This window comes from Rutilus rutilus (genome assembly GCF_951802725.1).
Source record: "Rutilus rutilus genome assembly, chromosome: 8".
NCBI lineage: Eukaryota > Metazoa > Chordata > Actinopteri > Cypriniformes > Leuciscidae > Rutilus > Rutilus rutilus.
In genome coordinates, this window is record NC_140222.1 from 16924390 (window position 1) to 16951743 (window position 27354).

Below are 27354 nucleotides of genomic sequence, written 5' to 3' on the forward strand. Positions count from 1 at the left end.
AACATTACACTAAAAGTGTAATTTTTTTAAGTAAAATTGTAGATAAATTAACTCTATACTGTGTAATCATATTACTCTTAACAGTGTGATTAAACTACAGTGTTAAATACTTTTACACAATTCATTGTTATTTTTTACTCAATATTGAGTAGAATTAACTCTAAAAACTTGACACTGACCAAAGAGTAAATGTTACACTGATTTCGAGTGGGACCAAATGTTATCTGAAACAGAGTCAAATTCAACTCTTTAGGAGTTAAATTAACACTTCTGTTTGGTAGACAGAGTCAAGAACAGTCCAGCGCTCCTTAAATTCTTCTGAAAGATCCACATTTACTGCCTGAGAAATGTCTTATATTTAATCAATAAGATAAAAACACCTACAGCTGTGTGCTGAAAACTCCCATCAGCAACCAGACCACACATCTGGACATCACTCAGCTCTGTCACACACATTCAGGGGGTGATATTGATATGAGGAAATAATTTTAATTTAGGGGTGGACTATCCCTTTAAATACGTTTAAGCGGTTTAATCCCGTTTTGTACACATACCTTTGTAATATAAAGTAATACACAGCCTGCTTACAAAAAAGGGCCTAAAACGCCACTGTATGCGTTATAGAATTAAACTATACCTAATATTACATAGCGTTGCTATGGTTATTATTAAGTGTTTTAGCCACAAATTACAAAAGCAACGAGGCCTTGAACACAAAAGCGTATACATTTCTTTATATACTCCGTCTATGATAAATTTGGGTTCTTTACCATAGACAGTAAAAGAAAGGGTTCTTTACTCGGAAGTTTTTTTTTTGTTTTTTTTTACACTTCTACTGCCATCTGGTGCTCAAAAAGATGAAGTGCATCTATAGAGCATTTTCCTGGCTGGATTGAACTTTTCTTGAACTGTAATTCGGTTTTTAATAACATGCCAAATTAGAACACAAAACTATTATACTCTTCAATTTCCAACCTGTTGCATGCTAAAACGGCTGTTAGGAAGCAAAATAAGTGTTTTTCCACTAGAGGACAGAAATGTAAAAAGATCAGAGGCATTTATATATTTAACATGAACATGTATTCCTCAAGCAGATGCTTTTGTCAAAATGAACAAAACAACACAATGTGGTTATAGTGTAACTAAGTAGCCTACTAGGATTGAACAAAGGCAATTTTTCAATCTTTTTTTTTTTGCTACAAGTGCAACAAGAATCATTTTAAGTGCTTCATCATGAATACAAATAAATTCAGATCACATTTACAATTTGGCATTCACATCTGAGTTTTTTTTTTTTTTTTTTTTTTTTACAATAAAAGGGTCACTTACAGTGAAGTTCAGTAACCCTGAATGGTCAAAGATGCACTAATGATTTTCTACACATGAAGAGAAGGTCATGTGATCTCAGCTTTAAAGACACTGTGATCAGTGCTGAACAACATTAATCTGGTTCTGCTGTTATTTACATAAAACATTCAATGGTTAGAGAAATACTGCTGTGGTAAAACATCTAAAAAAACCATATTACTTAAACTCACTGTCTACAATCACACAAAATCAAAGCTGTAAAAGTCAGACTAGTATTATGTTAATAGAGTAACAGGTATGAAGTGTAACATTATAAAAACAATATATGAAATGTTTCCCTGTTCATCTAAAACCAAAGAAGCTTCTTACATACAAGTTTAACAGCTCAACAGACACGGATTCATTTCTCACATTAAGGCTCTTATAAGCAGAAATATGTTTTTGTTGTTGTAGCTGAAGCTGAATTGTTGATGATGTCAGAGTGATTGACACTGGTGGGCGTGTCTTATCTCTTTAAAGTAAACTCGTCCCCTCATGTTCAGTCCCTGCATCCCGATCCTCTTCATTCAGCAGCGGCATCTCTACAGTCGTTGAATCATTCACTCTGTTTCCTGCGGAATCAGCCAGAAAATACAGACAATTACAGATATTAAAAAGAGAGATGTACTGATCAAGAGATTTCAAAACTTAAGCTTGAACACACACTACAAGATAACCGGGCCGATTTGTGGCCAATTCTCCCCTTCCGGGTCAATCCTAGGAAAATTCCTGATTATCTTGACAGATTATTTGAGCAGGTTGTCCTGTGGTGTGAGGTGTATTAAGAGTGACTGAATCTGCTCTGAAGAACGTCCGGGTCGCATCGATCTCTAATCATATCCAACATGTTGAATATTTACAATCAGAAATCCTGTTTTGTGGGAGGAACCCCGAGGAGAAACACGCACGTCACAAAATACAAGCCACAAATAGTTCAATTAGATAACCCTGCATGATCAATAAATAAAATGAAAATAAAAAAATATATAAAAATTATGAAAGGATTGCCAGATTTGTCAACTTTGTCTTTTTAAATGCAGAGACGACAATAAACGCTAAACTGGAGTGGCAGTCTTTAGCTAAACATGTTCACAGCATCCAGAAATCAAATTAGAACCGGCTGAAATGTTTTGAAATCACTTATAGGCTTCCCTACCTGATAGAAAGAAACAGTCTAGTCTTTCACTCTATCTGTGTCCGTTTGAGTCTTTTCAAATTGTGTGTGCGGATAAATAGCCTACATTCTAAAACGCGTAACGTGAAAAACGCTTAACGGCTTAATATCCCAAGAAGACAGTTATTAAGACATCAAATTCTGCACACACCTTATTAATAAAGCACAGTATAAAGTCTACAGAAAAGCAGATGAGCCCAGAATATGATAGCAATGTGTTTAATTACACGTTAAGCATTTTCCTCTCAAAGAAAAAACGTTATTATAAAGAGAACTCGTTCCGTTCATATTCTGCGCTCATCTGCGTTTCTGTAGGCTACATATGCTTAGTGTGATCTTTACTGAGTTTGGTCTTGTAACATCACTGTCTTAATATACATAAAGCCACGTTAAAGTGCCCTTTACGCATTTTAAAAGCGTTTTTCACATTAAGTGTTTTAGAATGTCCCGAGGAAAACCAACTTGTTAATGTTGGCCGGCAGAAGTGCGATCATGGCTTGGAGAATATTCTTTCTGATGGTGTGCATCCACGATTTTCATGGCATTGGAGTGGGGCAAACTATTCTTCAGTAAACTTTTCTTCAATTGACTGCACTTCTGACTCGGGGTCTTCATTTATCATATCTGGTCCTTTGATATTTAACTGTAAATTCTCCTACAGTGTGTGTGTGTACATAGAGTATTTGTAAAAAACTGGCAGTGATATGCAAATATTTTTTCGTAGCATTCGGGTGATCTTTTTCTTTTCACAAATAAAATATATATTGTATTTACATAAAGATCATTCAGATAATGTTCTATCAGTTTGAAATGGAGAAAGAGTCAAAACTTCACATTACTGTCTCTCAGTATCACTGTAATGTGTAGCAGGACCCTGAACCGACAGGTGACGTATCCTGACTTCTTTACACATGAGTTTATTATTTAAATGGTCACTTTGTGCAGGTAAGATGAACTGATTTGCTAATATATGATGCTTTCAGCGCTTTCAGTTTTTCCTCATCCAATAACTAATCAAACCTATTTGTAGGCCATATTTCTTCTGTGATCGCTGATGTCACTACACTGAAACCACATGTCTGCTCAATGTTAAAACAGTTCATCAAATTACCACATTTTCACTAATATGCAACTGTAATTTTAACTAATAAACAGATGTTAATTTAAGAGGACGATATTTGTTGCTTATATGATTATAATTTGATTATAACAGCTTGAATTACTCACCATGGACAGTAACAACGAATAAACTCAGGTATCGTGTCACTTGATCCAGTCTAAATGTAATGTTTACTGCAATTATTCAGATCTTTACTGATCTAAAGCAATATCTAGTGGTTTACTATGAAATGAGTGTGCAGGTCAGGAGAAGATTTTAATACAACAGATTGTAGCAATTATATGCAGAAATAATAATTATATGCGACAGGATCACATTCATTTCAATAGAGAGTGTGTGATTTCCGGCGACATGAGCGACCGTGACCATTGGCGACCGAAGGGGATGTGTCCAGCAACGCATTGCATAATGTCAAATATGACACTATGCAAATGAAGAGCGACTTTTGGGAGCGACAACCAATAGGAGTGAAGTCAGTGGAACGCACCTGATCCGTCACTCTTCAGTGCCGACTCGAGGGAAGATGAATAAGCTAATTTTAGCAGTTAGAAACTGTCCTATAATTTATGATGTCTCCGTGTACATGGTGGTCCTCGCCGCTCTGACTCTGAGCCTGAATGACCAGCATTTGCTCTTTTGCTGCAGTTAAATAGCCACGATGGCAAAGAGCACTCTCTGCTTTTCATTCATCTTTAATATTATCCATTTTATGTACTCATTACATTTATGTTTAGAATTTTCCTTCTAAAATGTTTGTTTGTAGTGGCAAGAAAACTGATTTGTTGTCTACAACTGTACAACATGGGATAACATCCATGAATGTTACTCTCAAACATTACTAGGCACCCAGTAGTGGGAACGGCCACTAGAGACCTCATCACCAGACACTGGAGACATGCAGCGACAAAGTCGCTTGTAGTGTGAATGCACCTTTAGGGGTCCTTTGAAGACCCCCAAATTAACTGATACTGACAGCATTTTATGTGATTTCAAACAGATGCAAAGATCAAACTTCCTTTCTGTCATGATCTGATAATTATTCTCATCCACACTTCTTCACCAGGGGGTTTCAAACTTTTTTGATAACACGAATCCACATGATCCTAAAATACTATATATGAGCAACATTAAATAATGATGTTAATAAACACATCATGTGACTTCCTAAATTAAATGAATAGGCTTTTATATTGTCCTGGAGTCCCTAGCACCCCCTTGTAGTCTCTCATGGGCCCTGGACCACAGTCTGAACACCAGTGTGCTTTACCATCATAATTCAGAAAATAAACACACCAATTAAATGATAAAAATATATTATAGTTTAGTCATTGTATTCATCATGTTTTCATTTCATTTGTTGTAAAAGCAGTAAGGGAAATATCATTAAAATATTAAACTGAAAGACAATACTCACTTTTTATAACAAAGGCTTCGAAGGTCTTGTTTGTGGTTCCTCTGCTGCTGATGATCTGTAGTTTATAAACTCCAGTGTGTTCAGGTCTCATGTTTGTGATGATCAGAGATCCAGTCTTCTCATCCAGCTCCAGTCTGCCTCTGAATCTCCCATCAGCATCATCATCATGTGTCTCTCCGGTCCCTCCTCTGATTTCAGCTATGAGAATGTCTTGATCTCCAAACATCCACTCTATCTGATCATCTTTCTGTATTTCAGTTTCAGGGTCTAGAGTGACTGATTCTCCCTCTTTCACTGATATGATCCTCTCTTCATTAGTGACAGCAGCACATACAAACAGAGAAACACAAAGAAATTTTGCCATTAGTGTGTGCATGTGAACATCAGAGATTGAAATTACTATACAAATATCATTCAGATAATGTTCTATCAGTTTGAAATGGAGAAAGACTCAAAACTTCATAAAAACACAAAACTGCGACACTCATATCACTCATACAAAGATTTTGCCCATATAACAAAGGTCAATGTTTTGAATGATTTGAGGGTGAAAAATAAAATAATAAAAACAACTGAATTCACATGTTTGGTTCTTCGCACAACCTTTCCATTTAATAATGACAGAGTTACTCACCATTAACAGTAACATTGAATCTCTGATTTCTGACTCTGTTGCTTCTGATGATCTGTAGATGATACACTCCAGCGTCTGCTGTTGTGCTGTCATTGATGGTCAGAGATCCAGTCTTCTTGTTCAGCTTCAGTCTGTCTTTGGATCCCTCATCACATCTAGAGGTGTTGGTGTAAGCTATAATCATGCCATGCGGTCCAAATGTCCAAAGCATCTGATCCTCTTCTTGTAAATCGGTAATGTTGGTATTTAGATTGATAGGCTTTCCCTTCATCACTGACACTGACTTCACAACATCACCTAACGCATTTAGAAAACAAACAACATTTAGTCAGACACAGATTAAAAGTCGCTGTTACTAAACAGATTAAGCTAAGATTTAGTTTTGATCCCTATTCAAACCTTCGCTGGTCTAATTTCATATTTTCTTATACTCAGATCCATCACATCTGCTCTTGTGTTTACATTATGCAGCAATAATTTAATAATTAATTACACGTTAAGCATTTTCCTCTCATAGAAAATGCTTAGTGTGGTCTTTACTGAGTTTGGTCTTGTAACATCACTGTCTTAATATACATTAAGCCACGTTAAAGTGTCCTTTAAGCGTTTTAAAAGCGTTTTTCACGTTAAGCGTTTTGAGAAGAGAAAGAAAACCAACTTGTTAATGTTGGCCGGCAGAAGTGCGATCATGGTTTTCCTGATGCTAAATCCAGGCTTGGAGAATATCCTTATTAAAAGCTTCTTTTTTCCACATTTTTATTTACAGCATTAACATAATAGGCTGTATATTCACTTAGCACTGAGCACCCTCAAGCAAAAATGGCATGATCCTCGTTTCATAACACCTCTGCGAAGATTCGACCGTGAGATTGGTAGTCCTCCTAATGATGCATTGAACCTTCGACTATTTGGGGTCACCCCTAATCTTGTCTTGTCTGGATCTTTGGTGTAAACTCGTGAACGCCCCCCAAGAACACCTGAACGCCACATCACACACATCAGATCATGATCTTAAGTTCAAGAGCTTCAGCACACAACAGAATCTCACCTGCTTCCGGCTGATCCAGGTTCACGTAAGTGCTTTCTGTTTTAACAACAATCACAGACTTATTAGACAATGACCCTTTTTACATTCATTAGATATTGTGATATAAAAAAATATATAATCACATCTCAGGTCAGCTGTCAAACAAGCTGTTGCTCGTTCAATTCAAAACATGCGAGAACCAATGATCACTGACATCAAGTCTGGCAAGATGTGTCTTGTAGTGCCATGTTCTTTCTTTTCATATTTTTCTCAAGAAACTGAATTTATGATCTGAATAAAAGCTGAAGGAAGTACTTGTAACGACTTTTAACTAAAACATTGTCAGTAGCATTTTCAGTGAACATTCTAAATATAAGTTAAAATCTTGGATATATATGAACAGAGTGTAAAATGGTGCCACATCACACACATCAGATCATGATCTCAAGTTAAAGAGCTTCAACAGAATCTCACCTGCTTCCAGCTGATCCGGTGTCACGTATTGACTTTCTGTTTAAACAACAATCACAGACTTATTAGACAATTACCCTTTTTACATTCATTAGATATTGTGATTACAAAAAAATAAGGTCATATATAAATCACATCTCAGGTCAGCTGTCAAGCGAACTGTTGCTCGTTCAATTCAAAACATGCGTTAACCAATGATCACTGAGATCAAGCCTGGCAAGATGCGTCTTGAAATGCCATGCTCTTTCTTTTCATATTTTTCTCAAGAAACTGAATTTATGATCTAAATAAAAGCTGATGGAAGTACTTTTGGATGCACCCCCTCTCTTTCAAAAATCTTGCTTCCAACTCCCCCGTTGAGAAACACTACACTAGAGGAACAAAACGGCTAAATCTATGATTTCTTATCATCATGTTTATGATTTCACACATTTTGAAAGTCTTTTAGTGTGACTCCAGCCTAACATCAACATTCTACCATCAGATTTCCATTAGAAATACAATGCACAAAATCATTTAACTAATACATTGTCAGTAGCATATTTAGTGAACGTTCTATATAAATATAAGTTAAAACCTTGGATATATGAACAGTGTAAAATGGTGCCACATCACACACATTAGATCATGATAGTTAAAGAGCTTCAACAGAATCTCACCTGCTTCCGAGTGACCCAGTGAAGACTTAGATGAATAAAAGTTTTCTGTTTAAACAACATTCACAGACTTATTAGACAATGACCCTTTTTAAATTCATTAGACATTTTGATTACAAAAAATAAGGTCATATAATCACATCTCAGGTCAGCTGTCAAGCGAGCTGTTGCTTGTTCAATTCAAAACATGTGTGAACCAATGATCACTGACATCAAGCCTGGCAAGATGCGTCTTGTAGTGCCATGTTCTTTCTTTTCATATTTTTCTGAAGAAACTGAATTTATGATCTAAATAAAAGCTGAAGGAAGTACTTATGGACGCGGGTCAGCAACAAAACGTTTAAAAGTTAGGGATGAAATGATTACTGTTTTCACGATAAACCATGATAAAAATGTCCTGACGGTTAGTAGGTTATTATTATTTCAAATTTAATTATCATTTAAACCATGTTTGATATCGTGATTATGAAAAACTGGTGGTAAATCCTGTCCAGTCATCATCAGTCTGACGCAAGTGCAGCATGCAACGTAGTTTTTTGTACGAGAACAGACATGAAATATTGAACTGAGATGTTTTAAAAGCGTACCCATTTATAAATCAATTTTTTACAGTTTAACCCATACTGGACTATTCCGCAGTGGTGGCGACCCGACCGGTCTAAAATAGTCGAATATAAACACTTATTATAGGTGGACCGTAGTGATTCAGGATAAGTCAAAAACACGGTTTGGAAAATGGATTCATGATGTACTCACTCATTATATATTTTGTAAATTTTGAACACAATAAAGTTAAATACTGCAGCTTTAATGTTTATGCTTAAAAAATGTGCATAGAGTTGATAATTGTATTTGTTGTTGATTTTCAAATATAACACTTAAAAGATGTACACAAACACGTTTGTTTCAATCTAGTTCAATGGGGAATTGTGAAACTGTAATCTTACATTTTTGAACACTGAAATGATTTAATTCCTTGTGTTTGAATGTCTGTATTTTATAGAGTTTCAGCTGAATTTACTACAGAAGGAGAAAAATGCTGAATGTATGAGGAAGAACTGTGATCATTATTACATTGACTAAAGATACTTACCTCTGACAACAACTCTGAATGTCTTGTCTGAATCCCCACTGTTGGATTCGATCCGTAGTTTATAATCTCCAGATTGATCAGCTGTGCTGTTTGTGATGGTCAGAGATCCAGTCTCCTCATCCAGCTTCAGTCTGCCTTTAAATCTCCCATCATCATCATGTGTCTCTCCGGTCCCTCCTCTGATTTCAGCTATGAGAATGTCTTGATCTCCAAACATCCACTCTATCTGATCATCTTTCTGTATTTCAGTTTCAGGGTTTAGAGTGACTGATTCTCTCTCTGTCACTGATATGATCCTCTCTTCATTAGTGACAGCAGCACATAGAAACACAGAAACACAAAGAAATGTTGCCATTAGTGTGTGCATGTGAACATCAGAGTTTGAAATTACTACACAAATATCATTCAGATAATGTTCTATCAGTTTGAAATGGAGAAAGACTCAAAACTTCATAAAAACACAAAACTGCGACACTCATATCACTCATACAAAGATATTTTGAAAAAGTCTAAGTGTTTTTGCCCATATAACAAAGGTCAATGTTTTGAATGATTTGAGGGTGAAAAATAAAATAATAATAACAACTGAATTCACATGTTTGGTTCTTCGCACAACCTTTCCATTTAATAATGACAGAGTTACTCACCATTAACAGTAACATTGAATCTCTGATTTATGACTCTGTTGCTGCTGATGATCTGTAGATTATACACTCCATCATCTGCTGTTGTGCTTTCTTTGATGGTCAGAGATCCAGTCTTCTTGTTCAGCTTCACTCTGTCTTTGAATCTCTTATTACATCTAGAGGTGTTGGTGTCAACTAGAATCATGCCATGGGGTCCAAATGTCCACATCATCGGATACTCTTTTTGTACATCGGTAAATTTATTTTCTAGATTGATAGGCTTTTCCTTCATCACTGACACTGACTTCACAACATCACCTAACGCATTTAGAAAACAAACAACATTTAGTCAGACACAGATTAAAAGTCGCTGTTACTAAACAGATTAAGCTAAGATTTAGTTTTGATCCCTATTCAAACCTTTGCTGGTCTAATTTCATATTTTCTTATACTCAGATCCATCACATCTGCTCTTGTGTTGACATTATGCAGTTAAACAACCTCTAACAAAAAATGAGACTGTTAACAAAATAAAGAAGTTTGCAATGCTATGGATAGAGTTGTGTTGGTGGCAAATATCAACTTTCTTGATTGGAGTTTCGGTGCTTTGAGGATTTTCTTTAGCTATAGTGCTCCATTATTGATTTTGAAATGTAGCATTCCTCAGATTGTGTAAATGTATGTTATTCTTCATTAGCTTTAATATAATGTGCCGTCAACCGTTGCTGAGAGCTGAATAGACACAGGTAAAATGACTCTCTCTCTCTCTGATGGCTAAACTGAAGATTGTTAAAGACTTGAGGTACTCACCACCAGGAACAATGAATGTGAAAGACTTGAAGCTCTTCTTTTTCTTGTTGGTAATCTGTACATAATAATGTCCATAGTCTGTGATTTTGAAGTTTGTGATGGTGATGGTGAGAGGTCCAGTGAGATCCAGCTTCAGTCTGTCTATAAATCTCCTCTCCCCAGATATAAATTCATCGCCCGGTTTACTGTATCTAGCTATGGTAACATATGGGCGTCTTTTCCTAAAAGCTGTTCCAAACCTCAAGATTATCTCATCATCTGTCTGTATTTCAGTATCAGTGTTTAGATTGAGATCACGTCCATCCATCACTGACAGAGTCTTCATTTCATCTTCTTCATCTCCGAACACCCCTACAAAATACAAACAGAAACAGTTAGAGATTAAACAAAAAAAACATTCAACAGAGTTCATTAAGTCTTGACTAATAATTCTCATGAGACTAATAAGTCTAAATTTCACTTTCTACAATCATTTGCACTGGTAGAAAGTTGGTTCTTTAAAGGTCTCTAATAAAACTCTAAAGTCGCATCTCAAGTCCTAGAGAAAACTAATGGAATGTCGAAATGCGGACAGAGACATAAAACCAAATGATTCTGCATTCTGCAAAAATTTGCTTTGTATTGAGAATATAGAAATCCCGTCTGAAAAGCTGCTTTGAAAGGATACATAATTGAAAGGACTACACAAATACACCTGACTTGACTTGATAAATGACACACTTGCAGTCTCTACTAATGATTTGATGAGTTGAATCTCGTGTTAGATGATGAATATGTGATGGCCCTTCAGGACAGATTTGATCTACTTGTGAACTCACAAATCTTACTATAGCAAAGGAATGGCTCATGAACATTTATAATCTTTACAGTTACAGTATATTTTCATAGTACAATGAACATTAGCCTTTTGTTTTGTTCTTGTGAGAGCATAAGATAACACTTGCCATCAATTCTTGCCAGTCCACAAAACCTCTGGATTCGACCCAAAAAAGCTGTAATCACGGATTCATTCCCTGAGGTCTCAGTGGGATCTGTAAGAAAAGAGAGATGAGCGAGTGATAAAGGACAAAACCAGCACACAAAACTCAACTTAATCACTTCATTTAGTTTTGCACAGAGATTTTCAAGAACAGTCACTCTATAAAACGCTTACGATCATTTCTGAAATGTGAGTGTGTGTGAGAACAAACAAATGCTCAGAAAACACACATACGCCTCTTCAGATGTGAAATCTATAAATCGCAAATGATCTTGTGCACAGCTGAATGGTTTCAGATCTCCGCAGATGGGTTAATAATGTCATTAACATGCATAAGAGCATCAGTCAACGTCCAGATGCTCTACTTTATAATGCAGACCAGTATCAAACACCTGCAGTTCTCAGACAGTCCGACACTCTGACACAAGGAAAAGTGTACGTCTGCTCAGAACCTGACGTGACTAAGAACTTTTCCATGTCAAAGAGCGTTTTTATAAATATGAACATTGCCATGGTTTTTAGCATACGCACACACCAAGTTCAAATCTGTGCGTACACAAATTTATAAATGAGGCCCAGATCTCTGCTCTAGGATTAAACCATTTGCTTTGGAGACTATTTTTATATTATTTGCCAATTGGAATCCAAAGTTGACATACTTGGTTATATTCAGATAATATTTAAAAGTACTCATATATACAGTTGTGGTCAAAAGTTTACATACACCTTGCAGACTCTGCAAAATATTATTATTTTACCAAAATAACAGTGATCATAAAAATGTCATGTTTTCTACATTACTACTACCCTGATTAATCTATTTCACATAAAAGATGTTTACATTTAGACAAAATCACTCCAAAAGTTTACATACGCTTGATTCTTAATACTGCAAGTCATTTTCATCGCATGTTACTGACTTAAGTATGCAAAAAAAATAAAAATCTGGATGATTACAGATGTACAGTATGAAAGAGTGTGAACAGAATGTGAAGTGTGAATAATAAAACATAACCTAGGATTATCTGGCTATTTCAAATTTTCAACAATTCATAAAGCACTTTAGCATCAATAAATGGAGGACGATTTGAGATTTGTAAATTATAGAATCTGTTTATAGTAAAAAAAAAAATACAATAAAATAAAACACAAAATATGATTCATCGTGATGTGAAAGTAAAATATTCATGTCAATGTGAAAATGGCACAGTATATACTTCTTTTCACCATGTCTCATATTTATGTCACACTGATTGCCAGAAAAATTAAACATTATGACAGACGATTTACACTATAAAGACATTCAGTACTCACCATCAAAAACAACATTGAATGATTTCATGCAGTTATTTCCGGGATCTGCTATTACTCTATAAAGTCCAGTGTGTTCAGGTCTGATGTTCTTGATGGTCAGAGATCCAGTCTGTGTGTCCAGCTCCAGTCTGTCTCTGAATCTCCCAAGAGAACTCCCATCAGGATAATTACATTCATTGTCCTTTATCATTAATGAAGCTATAAAACCCTTCTTCTCTTCAAACATCCACTGTATATCCCCACTCTTTCCTGGAAACTCTAGAGTGACACCTTTTCCCTCCTTCACTGACTTCATCTCCACTTCACCTGTGTTGAGAACCAAAACATAGACGACATGAAGGAACTATTATTTTTTCCAACTGTGGCCATTTTTTCAGGGGAAGGGGGCATCGCCCATGAGTGATTCCCATAGCCCCAGGTGTTTAAACCTATAATATGAAAGGCTCCAATTTAGACAAGAGGTCCTCGCTGAAGCCTGTAGCACAATGACGTAGCTGGATAAGCATCCAACATGTAACGGACGCTGTATGCGCATGCGCTGTGGTGTGTTTTGGTGACGTAATATATGCGTATAGCCATTAAAGAAGGAACTCTTACCTGGTTAACATACGCTGCTCTTTCTTTGAGTGTTGACACCGCCATTCTTAAATTTTTTTTAGAATGCTCCTCAACTTTGTTTGGAATAATATTTTGTCATGTTTTAGTCATATTTTGGAACTCATTTTGTCAGAAAATCTGTACTTATGAACACCATTGAGAAGGAGGGTTAAAACTTTCTTGATTTTACCATTTTAAAATAAATTGGATAAAGAACTTTATTATTAAACACGCATCTATCTGGAATCTGATCCCTAATGTTATTTTTTACAAACTAGGGGGATTAAAATTAACCTGCAATTATAACATAATGAAAATTCCTATCAAATTATCCCTTTTTTATAGGCAAATGTTATTAGCTTGGCCCCTCATCTTTAAACACAATTTTACACCTCACTCTTATATAATTTGGAATAATAAGGACCTACTGTATAAACATAAATCTTTTCTTTGATAATTGGGTTACAAATTAAATTATTTTTGTATCTCAACTTTTCAACCAAAATGGTTCAATTTATAATTACTATTGCTATTGTAAAGCATAGGTTTCCTGTTACTCCAAAAGAGTTTGCAATTGTGGCTGATGCAGTGCCACAAGGAGTTCTTATGCTTTTTAAAGGATTTTCTTTTTCATCTCTTTGTCGCTCAGTGGATCCGTGTAAGACATTTGTACGTAAACAGTGCCTTTCTTAAGAAAAAAAAAACAATAAGAAAATTCGAGTCTTGTTTCAGGAGGAGTCGGTTTCTGGTGCTTGCAACACGGAGCTGCTACAGCTTATGCCCAGAGCTCCCACTCAGCTAAAACGACAGTTATGGGGGCATATACATAAAGAGTGTATTTGTGCCTCTTAACAGACAAAAAATGCAATTAAAATGTCTGTCCAACATGAACAGGGCCCTTACAACAAGATGCGTTTAGCAACTTAGCCATTGTTTAAATTCACCTAAATAGTGTTTTAGGTGCACTACTCTTCACACACTAGCTTTTTGCCATGGCTTGCCATACTGCCCAGAACAAACAATATTTTCTTCACACAAGATGTTTAAAAACCCTGCATGTAGTTTTTGTGAAGACGAGTACATTCTACATAGTTTCCATTTTTTATCACACAATAATAATAATAATATTTATTATTAATAATCGGAGGTGTTTGATATTAATCTGAATGTTGTGAACTGTTAAAACATAACCATTAAAACATACGTTTATGAAACCATAACCTAAACTACTAAAACCAGATGAAATCAACCCACAGAAACAGAATTTCAGGACTTTCTCTGGTTCTCTGTAAATGACAGTTATGTTATCCATGAATAATTATTATATTATACTACACTAAAGTAATCACTGTAAATCTAAATAAAACAATTATTACATTGATATACATTTAAATCTACTCACCAGAAACAGTAACTTTATACTTTCTGTATTTGGTCCCTCCTCTGCAATTGATCTGTAGGAAATAAACTCCAGCGTCTGTTTTTTTGAGGTTTCTGATGATCAGAGATCCAGTCTGAGGATCCAGCTGCAGTCTGCCTCTAAATCTCAGATCATACCAATAGGTCTTCTTGTCCTTTTCACTTACTGAAGCTATAGCAGACACTTTATCTGAGACACGCCTCCACCACATCTGAACACCTTTCTTTATTTCATGTTTAGAGTGTAGGACAGCACAATCTCCCTCCTTACATTTAACAGGCTCAGGTTTAATTGAATCTACAGAACATACAGAAACAGTTAACAGTCAGGTTAAAAATGTCAGTAACCAGATCCAACTGTGATCAGTGGGTATATCCAATATGTGTAAACTATAGTAACACAAACAATATATTGCATGTATATATATACACAGTAAGTGGCATTGCTCTGCAGACAATACTAGAGCTTCTATTCATTCTGATATAATAATAAAAAATATATTTCAGAGATATAACTCTGAAAACAACGTACAATCAAATATAACAAGTCTGGCCATTTGCATTTAGATCTTTTGGGGGGAGAGTGTTTTGTTAATAGTAAATGTTAGTCTCGTTACATTTGTGTTATCTGCAAGGTAAACATTTAAACTGACTTAAATATACCGGTACTTTGCAAGTCTATAACCAATAACCAAAATATACTTTGAAAGTTTATAACCAATGGTCACCAATTCCACACATTGCCACAATAACCTGAAAGGTCAAACACTGCAGTGTATCATATTCCAATATTTAATCAAAGCATGTTTCTATATGCATGAAGAGATGGTATTGACATTAGTCAGGGTAGCGCCATGTTTAATTTTTACAGGAATGAAAATGAGGAGGCTGTGAGGGATAGAAGTGTTTCAGTGGATTTTACTGTTGTTTAACAACATACCGATTGTTCAGCTGACGCACTGGCAGTGCATGCCAATGTAAAGACTGTAAGTCTATCCCTCACAGCCTGGTTTTCATCCGTGTTTAATTCAATAGTGTCTAACCTGACTAAGGTCTATACCCTGAATATCCACAGACTCTAGAACCGCTGGCATTATTAGAGTATTATATGACATATTCTTCATAATTTAAATTATTTTTTTAAATTGTATTTTCAATGTTTCATGGCAACATAGACTGTCTATGGGTTTGTAACTATTTGACTACAAATGACTGTGCCTCTGAGTTATACAGTATATTCATACAAAAATTAATTATTATAGTAAAGTAACTTGTGGTAACTTTAAATATTTAATATGAACAATATGACTCTTTTCAACCCTACACTTCTGCAAAAAAGCTCATTATCTTTCTCTGTAGGTAGTACTTACCTATATGTTTTTCTAGTTCAGACCTTCTGTAGCGAATGCAAATCACAGCAGCCGCCACCACCAGCACCACCGCCAGCAGCAGAACAGCAACAACTATCCCTGCTTTAGCACCTGGAGATAGACCTGGATCTGGAACAGCTACAGAAAGATAGTCATTAGTGTGAGTGTGTCTGATCTATAACACACACTATAAACATCAGCACTATATAACCTGAGTGTAGATCTGATACTGTAATGATAAAGACAGACATTAGTGTGAATGTGTCTGATCTATAACACACACTATACACATCAGCACTATATAACCTGAGTGAAGATCTGATACTGTAATGATAAAGACAGATATTAGTGTGAGTGTGTCTGATCTATAACACACACTATAAACATCAGCACTATATAACCTGAGTGAAGATCTGATACTGTAATGATAAAGACAGATATTAGTGTGAGTGTGTCTGATCTATAACACACACTATAAACATCAGCACTATATAACCTGAGTGTAGATCTGATACTGTAATGATAAAGACAGATATTAGTGTGAGTGTGTCTGATCTATAACACACACTATAAACATCAACACTATATAACCTGAGTGAAGATCTGATACTGTAATGATAAAGACAGATATTAGTGTGAGTGTGTCTGATCTATAACACACACTATACACATCAGCACTATATAACCTGAGTGAAGATCTGATACTGTAATGATAAAGACAGATATTAGTGTGAGTGTGTCTGATCTATAACACACACTATAAACATCAGCACTATATAACCTGAGTGAAGATCTGATACTGTAATGATAAAGACAGATATTAGTGTGAGTGTGTCTGATCTATAACACACACTATAAACATCAGCACTATATAACCTGAGTGAAGATCTGATACTGTAATGATAAAGACAGATATTAGTGTGAGTGTGTCTGATCTATAACACACACTATAAACATCAACACTATATAACCTGAGTGTAGATCTGATACTGTAATGATAAAGACAGACATTAGTGTGAATGTGTCTGATCTATAACACACACTATAAACATCAGCACTATATAACCTGAGTGTAGATCTGATACTGTAATGATAAAGACAGACATTAGTGTGAATGTGTCTGATCTATAACACACACTATAAACATCAGCACTATATAACCTGAGTGTAGATCTGATACTGTAATGATAAAGACAGACATTAGTGTGAGTGTGTCTGATCTATAACACACACTATAAACATCAGCACTATATAACCTGAGTGTAGATCTGATACTGTAATGATAAAGACAGACATTAGTGTGAATGTGTCTGATCTATAACACACACTATAAACATCAGCACTATATAACCTGAGTGTAGATCTGATACTGTAATGATAAAGACAGACATTAGTGTGAGTGTGTCTGATCTATAACACACACTATAAACATCATCACTATATAGCCTGAGTGAAGATCTGATACTGTAATGATAAAGACAGACATTAGTGTGAGTGTGTCTGATCTATAACACACATACTATAAACATCAGCACTATATAACCTGAGTGAAGATCTGATCATGTAATGATAAAGACAGACATTAGTGTGAGTGTGTCTGATCTATAACACACACTATAAACATCAGCACTATATAACCTGAGTGAAGATCTGATACTGTAATGATAAAGACAGACATTAGTGTGAATGTGTCTGATCTATAACACACACTATAAACATCAGCACTATATAACCTGAGTGTAGATCTGATACTGTAATGATAAAGACAGACATTAGTGTGAGTGTGTCTGATCTATAACACACACTATAAACATCAGCACTATATAACCTGAGTGTAGATCTGATACTGTAATGATAAAGACAGACATTAGTGTGAGTGTGTCTGATCTATAACACACACTATAAACATCAGCACTATATAACCTGAGTGTAGATCTGATACTGTAATGATAAAGACAGACATTAGTGTGAGTGTGTCTGATCTATAACACACACTATAAACATCAGCACTATATAACCTGAGTGTAGATCTGATACTGTAATGATAAAGACAGACATTAGTGTGAATGTGTCTGATCTATAACACACACTATAAACATCAGCACTATATAACCTGAGTGAAGATCTGATACTGTAATGATAAAGACAGTCATTAGTGTGAATGTGTCTGATCTATAACACACACTATAAACATCAGCACTATATAACCTGAGTGTAGATCTGATACTGTAATGATAAAGACAGACATTAGTGTGAGTGTGTCTGATCTATAACACACACTATAAACATCAGCACTATATAACCTGAGTGAAGATCTGGCAAATAAATAATAGGGACTTTAAGCAACAGCCTCTGGTGGAACGGCAACGGCATTCTGGCGTTGTATTGCGCATGCGCGAATTTAACTGCTACTTTGAAACGTTCTACTGTAACGGTCTACTACGGGAGAACAGCTGATTTGCCGGAGTCGCTACAACGTGAGAGTAAATCTAGGTTTTTAGATTTATTTACGTCATACAATAGTAAAAACTCCTCTTCTGACAAGAGATTGTCATTTAATGCCAAAAGCAATCCTTCTCTTGCTTTTTTAAATGACATTTTGTTTGTATCTCAATAAATGAATTAATGCCGCGTTGCGACAACATACTTCCGGTCTTAGCCTACATATAAACATTAAAATCTGTAATGAATGAAGATTAAACTATATATATATATATATATATATATATATAATTTTAATATAATTATATTGTCATTTTCTACAGACATTGTCTCTGCAGTGACTTTCAGCATGTTTCCTATAACAACGTCTGCCGTTTACATAAACCACACAAAATCCGATCAGAGCAGTCAGACTGAAACAGATTTCCAGAAATGTGATGAAATGATTTTTTCATTACGACAATATAGTAGTATTAATACTTAAGTCTTCTGATTTCATTTTCAATACAATCAAAAACTGAGAAGCAAGACGATAAGTTGCATTTGCATGAAACGAGAGAGCGCATTCGCGGTGATACAAGAGATGTGCGCTGTGTTATAATGCGTTGCTATTGACGGCGGTCATATAATTTAAAGTTTCTGCTTAAAAAAAGTGCATAGAGCTAATAATTTAATTTGTTGTTTGTTGATTTTTAAATATAAAACATGTTCAAATGTTTTCCGTGTGTTTATCAGTGCTTTTTTTAAAATATTTTCATCTCATTTGAACAAAACCCTGATAATATTGAGAATCCTGAGTTTTGGTCTCTATAATCGTGATATATGGCTTGGGAGTTGGGATGTGCCAGAAGCCGAATACCTTATTCATAAAGGCACAGTAATGGCTTCAAAACAAATGACGAATTCTACCGAATAATAGGAAAAATATTTGTCAAACACGGTTACTCTTTGTGTTTGCAGCACTGTAAAAAAAAATGTATTACCTATGTATTATGCCATTAATGACAAATTCCAGAAATTCACAATTTTTATAGAAAATGTATTCAGTGTTTGCTTTACTGTTTTGACTTTTTAATCTTTAGTTTTCCGCTGGCTGCTTAACTGTGTGTTTATAAGACGTGATTATTATAGTAAACGTGCAAGAGAAAATCTGATCAGAAGATGTTGGTTATTTATCAGGGGTGATACAGTCATCATGTAGAGGTCTGACTCACTGAGTGAAATATCTGAATAAATCAGCTGTTAGTTTCATATTTGTTCAGCAGTTTTATGATATTATGACATCAGTATTACAACAGATATTCTGAGTTTTTTAAAGTCATTATTCAGAAAAAGTTTGAGCTGTGTCTTTTAGACGCACAGAGACATCAAGAAACAGCGTATGAATCTCATCAATGGTGACAACCAACAAAAATCGTCAATCGTCAAAAATCGACAATTGCAGCCATAGTTGAGATACATATGATGATTCTTGATGTCTGTGTGTCTACATGATCCTGTCAAAACATTTACTGTATAATGACTGCAGGATTTTATGCAGTATTATTGTAGGGCTACAATAAACAGTTTAATACTAAATTGTTTAATAACTTATTGTTTAAGAATTTAATAACTAACATAAAAATATTAAATAATTTAATCAGAGATTTGACTGGGTAGTATCAGTGAATCAGGCCACTACATGATGGTTATATCATCACCAATATGTAGCCAAAATTGTCGGATCACATTTACTCTTGCATTTTTGCCATGACAAAAGTGCTTTAGAAACACACAGTTACAGCAATATGCTAAATGTTGCTTTATTTAAAGGCAGTAGCTGTCTAGTCACTAACACAGTGATGTCTGTACTTACATTAGATCCTGTGTGTTATAGCTAGCCAATGGTTAACAGTAAGATATTTACATTTTACAGTGAAAGTGTTTGATCATGATCATTCAGGAAAAACCTGTTAAATAAATGTTTTTCTGAAATTAATTTACTGAAAATTTCTGAAAATGTTTTTGCATTTTATTCATATTATGATATTTTATTTCAATTTTACGGTTTTTTTTTGTCTGCCAGTAATTTTACGGTTTAAAAAATATATATAGTCAAGGTGTTTGATCGTCATAATTCAGGAAATACATGTAATATAACAGTTTGTTTTCTGTAAAATGTTTAATGAACATTTCTGTAAACTTTTTTTTTTCTTTCACCTTATTTAAACCAGGACATTTTTATTTAATTTTATGTTTTTTGTTTAGCAGCTGTAGCTGACAATCATTTGACCATTTTTTACAGTGTGAATAACAGCTGAGCCAGATGATCATAGCATGTTATATATAAACCTCTAAAATCACTACTCAATAATGAGTGTTTGCAGTGAATTACTTTGAACTCTCTGAATGAAATGAGTAAAGCACGATCACAAATCAAATAGCCACATTGTCATCTCTGCACATCTCTCAGAAAACAGAGCTTTGTCAAGAGTAAAATCAACTAAGTCAAACACATTTTTGATATGTCTATTTAAATGTTTTAAACCTTAGATGATTTAATAAATAATGGATGGGCGGTCCACTTTCCCGCAGAGTTTAACAGCAACCCTGATCACCTGCTTGTATCTGTCTAGTATTCCTGAAGAGCTTGATTAGCTGTTTCAGGTGTTTGATCAGGGTTGGAGCTGAACTCTGCAGGAATGAATCTGCCCATCCATGTGATACCATACTTGTCAGAATTTGCATTTGTATGCATAGTAAAAGTTGTTTTAGCAATTTTTCAACCACTAAATATTTTATCCAATCCATGTTCTCCAATCAGATGTTTTAGAGTCAGACAACTCTTATTTGAGGTTGTGGATGACTGTCCTGACAACTCTGTACAAAAGTTCCTCTTAAAAAAAAAGTTAATTTAACATTGACATTTAGTGTTATTGTTTTAATCATAATATATTTAAATAAATGATTATATTTTATTATAATAGATATAAATATTTTATTAGTTATACAAGGCATACTTGTGAAATGAAAACTTTGAAGGGAACATAATTATATTTAAACTGAGCTTCTCGTGTGAGTTTCAAACTTCTGGTTTATACACAACCCATTTCCAGTTTTATCTGAATACAAATACAATTAATTTTGAGATGGTAACAGATACAGATTTAGGCTCCGCTGCACACCCCTAATATGAGCCCTTTGAAGTCACATTACCTGATTTACAGACAGCTGATAAACAATCATTACATTAAAAGACTTAAGTTACTCACCACTGATAATAACACTGAATTTCTTGTATAAGATCTGTTTGTTGCTGCTGCTGATCTTCACTGTATAAAGCTCAGAGTCTGTGGTTCTGCTGTCTATGATGGTCAGAGATCCAGTCTGATGATCCAGCTGCAGTCTGTCTCTGAATCTCTCATCAGTATCATGTAATAGTGAGCTCTTTGCCTCTATGTCATGTTTAGCTATGAGTTTTCCTTTATCTCCAAACCTCCACACTATCAGCTCATCTCCATGTGTTTCAGTAACACCAGTCTGAAGAGTGACAGGATCTCCCTCCATCACTGACACACTCTTTATTTCAACTTTACCAACCACAATAGCAGGTGGAGAGTCTGCAAGAAACAGAATCACAGAAAGAGATTAAACACCATTACTTGTAGAACAGCAATCTGAAGTTTTACATTTGGACAGCTCTGTCGTTACTACATAAGGGAACATGCAGATTAATATAATCAGTTTGACATGTACAACAGGTAGCTACAGCTTAACTGGACTGGCCAAGAGTCGATGTTTGTATCACTGCAGTTGTCTGTGTTCAGTAGATAACATTACAATTCTCAGTTCTACACAACTGCCGATTCTTCTTTGGACTATTAATACTGGTGGAATGACCTAAACAAAATATAGTGACTTGATTTTCTTTCTAGAACCATTAAAAATGGTTAATGGCCATCGCCATCATGCTGCTGTTCAGAACATCGTCATGAGTGCGATACTGCATAACAAAAATAATGAAAGACTGCTGAACACAGTATAACTAATTTGGTAGTTACAATCTTAATGTAATTCAGTTTAATTTGTCAAACAAAAACAAACTTGAAAAAAATAAAAAAAAATAAATAATAATTATTATATGCTCACCATAAACATTAACACTGAATTTCTTGCCTATTGTCCCACTTTCACTGACAGCCTCTAGTTTATAAAGTCCGGAGTGATTCCTTCTCATGTTTGTGATGGTGAGAGATGCAGTTTTACTGTCCAGCTGCAGTCTATCTCTGAATCTCCCATCAGGACCATCATTAGATAAGATGTTACCTTCAGTGACCTGAGCTATGAGTTCAGTGTCAAACCTCCACAGAATCCGCCTATATGTGTGTATTTCAGTAAGATCAGAGTTCAGAGTGACAGAATCTCCCTCCATCACTGTCTTCGCTTCATCTGCACCAACACCAAACACTCCTGCAGAACAAACAGAAATTGTTCCTCCAAGTTTAAACTTACACAACACTGCTGGTCATGTTAGTAATCCAGTTTATCTGAGTCTTGTCTATCTGTTAACTTATGTCTAATTGACTTATGTAAAGTCTTCCAAACAGAGTAACAAACACAAACAAAACCTGTCAGTGGTTTTAAGAATCTGAAGATGCACTACTTTTACATTTATTCGATTTTTATACACTTTAAACATTCACGGTTTTACACAAAGTTTTTTTTTTTTTTTTACCAAAATATGAACATTTTATCTCAGAGGCAGCAACATGACAGAGTTGTTCAGAAAAGAATGAAATAATAGAGTTTAGAAGCTGATGCATTTTGTGGTTGTGATTGCTTCTGTCTGATATCACTAATTATGGATAAACATCAGAGAGTTGATATAGCTAGAGATGATATAACCATTAAAAGAGAGGGAGAAAAAAAATGAGGAAGCACCTGGTATAGGCCTATTTGTATTTCGTTAACTTTTTCCATTAAAAATAAATAACAGATGTATAAAATCAAAATGTACAAACAAAATGTGCATTTAAATTCAAAATGTACAAACAAACCAGTTTTTTTATTAATATTATTATAAATTAAAATACATGTGTACCCATTTTGTCCCAAAATGACATTCAAAAGTAGTAGGCCTATGTTGTCACGTGTTTAACAAAGGAAGGCTTATAGAGTGCCGAAGTTATGACGTCACTTTGTAGGCCAACCCGGAAGTTAGCGGCGCATGGGTTCCCTCGATCAAAAAGCAATGCATTTTCCCCATAGACTTTTGGAAAATCGCAAAAAATAAGATCTGTGTTCAACAAAGAGTTGTGACCCTTACACGTTTTGTCTATCAAGATAATCTTTACAAGTTAATCCAAAATGTATACATTTTGAAGCCTAAATAAAGCCGTCGGATATAAAATGCTAACGGTAGGCTATCAACGGACTACAGCACACCATGGTCGCGGAACAACGTCATCATCAAGCTTCCTCAAACTCACTCGCTCGCTCATTATGATCTGCGCTGTGTATGAACCATAGGGTATGAACCTATTTTTTACAGTCTATGGTATGGACCTATTTTTACAGTCTATGGTATGAACACTTATCCACTTTTTCATGAGAAATATTGCCCATTCTGTTTTTCCAAAAATGTTAGAAACTAATTTTGTTTATGCGTGCCTCTCTGAGATTTTTTTTTATCTTTTGTTAATGTTTTATTTATTCGTTTATTATTTTGTTAGTTTATATAAACCTTAATATTATTTTCTTTGTGATTAAGATTATTATGCCTGATCATTGTGCCCCAAATAAAGCCCCATGAGGGACAAGGTTAATCGAGTAAGTAAAACTAGGGAGAGATAGAGGAGTTATAATAGTGTTCTATGTATTTAAGATAACTATACAAATAATCTCTGAACAAGCATAACACAGTTCAATTCCAAACATTTAATATAATAGTTGTATATAATTATATATGTTGAATTTAAAGAGAATTGTCAATAGCAAATGCTTATTATAATATATTATATTATATTATAATATATACCATATATTTTCCCTAAATAAACCATATATACTCATTTTGTTAACATTTTCTATTTTTACCTGGTAATCCACAAGCCCCAATGTGAGAGCCTGTGTAGTAAATTTTATCTCACATTCACATTACTGTGAGCTGACTGGAGTGTAGTTACAATAGTATACAGGTAGTATACAATAGTTTAACATTTAATTTGTGTATTTGTCAGACAGTCAACTTACAGTGCATTAAGGCTATACATATCAGCGTGTTCTCTGGGAATTGTCCACGTTTATATAGCACATTAAATATAGTTAACATTTACTACTAAAATAACAAAGATTAATATCATTGCCTGCTTTAACTACGGCAATGCTGTTTACAAATACAATCATATTATTATAGGTGGGTAAAAGCCAAGTTCACACGGTGCAGGACCCACCCTTTCTATAATAATATCCAAACAAGTTACAATAAAAGTCAATAAACCAGGTATTATTTTGAATATTTTAATTAAACACATTTCTCAACGTAACGTTAGCCTTTAATAAAACTGCAGCGGATCTAATCTATTAAACAGTGGCAAAGTAAACAAGCTTTTAGATATTTTAAGAGAAAGACGAAAGGTATTTTAGCTGTTGATTTGGCCATGAAAAACGTTTATTTATGCTACTGCTAGCCTTTTTTACTCCATCTGGCACGAACCAAGAGTCTCCGCTGGATAACATCGGACGGAAAACAAACGAGATTTCATTCGATGACTTGTGGTTGCATCTCGGGACAAAACAAAAATAATGTTATGTAGGCTATATTAACTGAAAGGTAAACTTCTAAGAACGTGAAGCTGAAACGCGGGCTAGTGAGAGATTTCATGTTTGTCATGATGACGTCTAAGTCCCCGCCAAAGGATGTAGTCCCTTTTAGCAACTGTTAGCAACCACCGTTTTTAAGACACAATAAAGTTTTAAAAAATCACAAGCAGGTTATAACTGGTGTGTTTTATGTCATAGATCAAAACGTGAAAATATTTAGAGGCTTTGTTAACCACAGACCTTATTTCAGGCGATTTAGCAAAAACCCATTCAAAAAACCCATAGACTTTAGGGCGAGGGAACCCGTAGTGCTAAAATGCTAACTCACTTCCGCGTTTTGGCCTACAAAGTGACGTCATAACTTCGGCACTCTATAGATAAACAAACTTTTTTTTTCCTAATAGAGCGTTGTTTATGTATTATGGCTGCTAATGACAACGATCGAATATCTATACAAGTAGAAATATCATTCCCCTCTGATTGTGGTGCGTTGTTCGTTGTCCCTGCTCGCCTCTTCAGTGCGTTGGAATAATCAGAAATCGGTTTCCGGTTACAATATGAAACCAAAAGTTAGGTAACATTTATCAAACACTTACCGCAGACGAACAATGAAAATATGAAATTTTGGGAAATGGTCTTCATATTGATGTTGTTTCAAAAATATATAAATCTTGATTCTGTCTAATTGTTGGTCGTTTCTGAACCGCACCCACACGGACTGCAAACGACGATTGTTATGTTAACCAAATCGTACTGAACAAAACAACAGAGATACTTTTATTACCAACTGTAATTCACTAATACGTTTAACTATTATTTATATGCTATGAAAAAATAAGCAGATGTACGCTATATCCTGAAAGATTGTGGCGAAGAGGAGAAGACTCAATGGCGGAACGCAGCGTCTCTGTCAGTAATGGAGAAAACAGGAATTTAGCGCCCTCTACCGGGGATTGGGTGGAGTCTTCTTCTTCTTGTTACTGGCCGCTCACTCCTTAGGAGTATTACCGCCACCTACTGTACAGCCTACATGGGTGATGCATATGTATAGTCATTTTATTTTATATTCCTTCCCTATTCTCTCCTTTTATTTGTGGATGTAATGCCTCACCCACCTTCTGCTGGCGCTGGGTGTTCAGCTCCTCCAACGTCCGCCCTGGGCTCCTCAACCTTCAAGGTGGGCAGAAGCATCACAATCCCCGTACATATGCTCTAATCCTGTATTATTTAAAAAGGTTAAAACAGAATCTCTCAATCCCTTTCCCAAGAGGCATGTGACATTTACTGGTCTATCCTTTTAAACTTGATCGTCATATTTATTACATTTAAAAAAATACATGCTGGTTTAAACATCACATTCACCACACATACCATTTTCATGCTTCCCCATTATTGCAAGTGTTGAATTTAATCCTGTGTCCTAATCTTAATCTAGAGATCATTACTTATTCCTTTCTGTACCTTCCATTGCATTGTTCTTTTCCTACTAATTTGTCAATATTATAATACCATCTCCATGGCATGTGCTGCTATTTTCCTTTTCTTTGTTGCCATTTATTTACTAGTTTCTTTTTAATCACTGATTTTACCTCACTTCTCCCCAGTGGTACTTCCACTAATTTTTTCTTTAATTCCTTTTTTGCTAATTTATCGAGATGGTCCTCACTGCAGAACACGAAATCCATGGGGAGCCTTACATATAGAGACAGAGCGCAACCCCAGATAGCAAACAGTCATTGAAACTATGTTAAATCAACATTACAGTGTCAACATTAAGTCAATGAATCAACATCGAACTCTGATGTTGATTCTACATTATTTTGCAGCCTGTTTTAATATTAAAACAACGTTGAAACCCCATCCATAGATCAACAGAATTTCATAGGCTATTTCAATTATCAGGAACATTGAAACAATGTTGAAATTTTACCTGAACAGTTCAGTTGATCAACGTGATTTCAACTGAATTTCAATCGTTATTAAGCCATAGAAAATGATTGCTAGGCATACGAAAATGTAATGCCCTGAATTAAATAGCCTATAATGAATCGTGCTTTATC

The 27354-nt window shown here is 35.0% G+C and overlaps 2 protein-coding genes and 1 long non-coding RNA gene across 3 annotated transcripts in view; 1 reads left to right on the plus strand and 2 right to left on the minus strand.

The window, feature by feature from the left end:
- The window catches only part of LOC311295873, a 183348-nt gene extending 182043 nt beyond the window's left edge, over positions 1 to 1305 (plus strand). Inside the window, exon 2 of the long non-coding RNA XR_014628408.1 lies at positions 1171 to 1305. This is a non-coding gene — a long non-coding RNA (uncharacterized lncRNA). The remainder of the gene's footprint in view (positions 1 to 1170) is intronic.
- LOC311295855 (uncharacterized protein) overlaps positions 1 to 27354 on the minus strand; it is a 260836-nt gene that overhangs the window by 85086 nt on the left and 148396 nt on the right. The window lies entirely within an intron of this gene.
- Positions 309 to 26238, minus strand: LOC311295849 (uncharacterized protein). The gene is made up of 16 exons (XM_084417378.1): positions 25891 to 26238; positions 22622 to 22942; positions 21745 to 22092; positions 16052 to 16189; positions 14665 to 14979; positions 12666 to 12971; positions 11317 to 11403; positions 10373 to 10723; positions 9584 to 9880; positions 8937 to 9236; positions 7847 to 7891; positions 7191 to 7226; positions 6738 to 6773; positions 5690 to 5986; positions 5056 to 5364; positions 309 to 1919 (listed from the first exon to the last, which is right to left on the minus strand). Exons 1-16 carry the CDS (start codon positions 25934 to 25936, stop codon positions 1822 to 1824), a joined length of 3330 nt encoding a protein of 1109 aa, XP_084273504.1. The 5' UTR covers positions 25937 to 26238; the 3' UTR covers positions 309 to 1821.

Coding starts and splice junctions, on each gene's coding strand:
- LOC311295849 (XM_084417378.1), bottom strand. CDS start 25,936: ATGAAGACCATTTCCCAAAATTTCATATTTTCATTGTTCGTCTGCG. Junction 7,227..7,846: donor ACTGGGTCACTCGGAAGCAG/GTGAGATTCTGT, acceptor TTGTTTAAACAG/AAAGTCAATACGTGACACCG. Junction 6,774..7,190: donor ACCGGATCAGCTGGAAGCAG/GTGAGATTCTGT, acceptor TTGTTAAAACAG/AAAGCACTTACGTGAACCTG.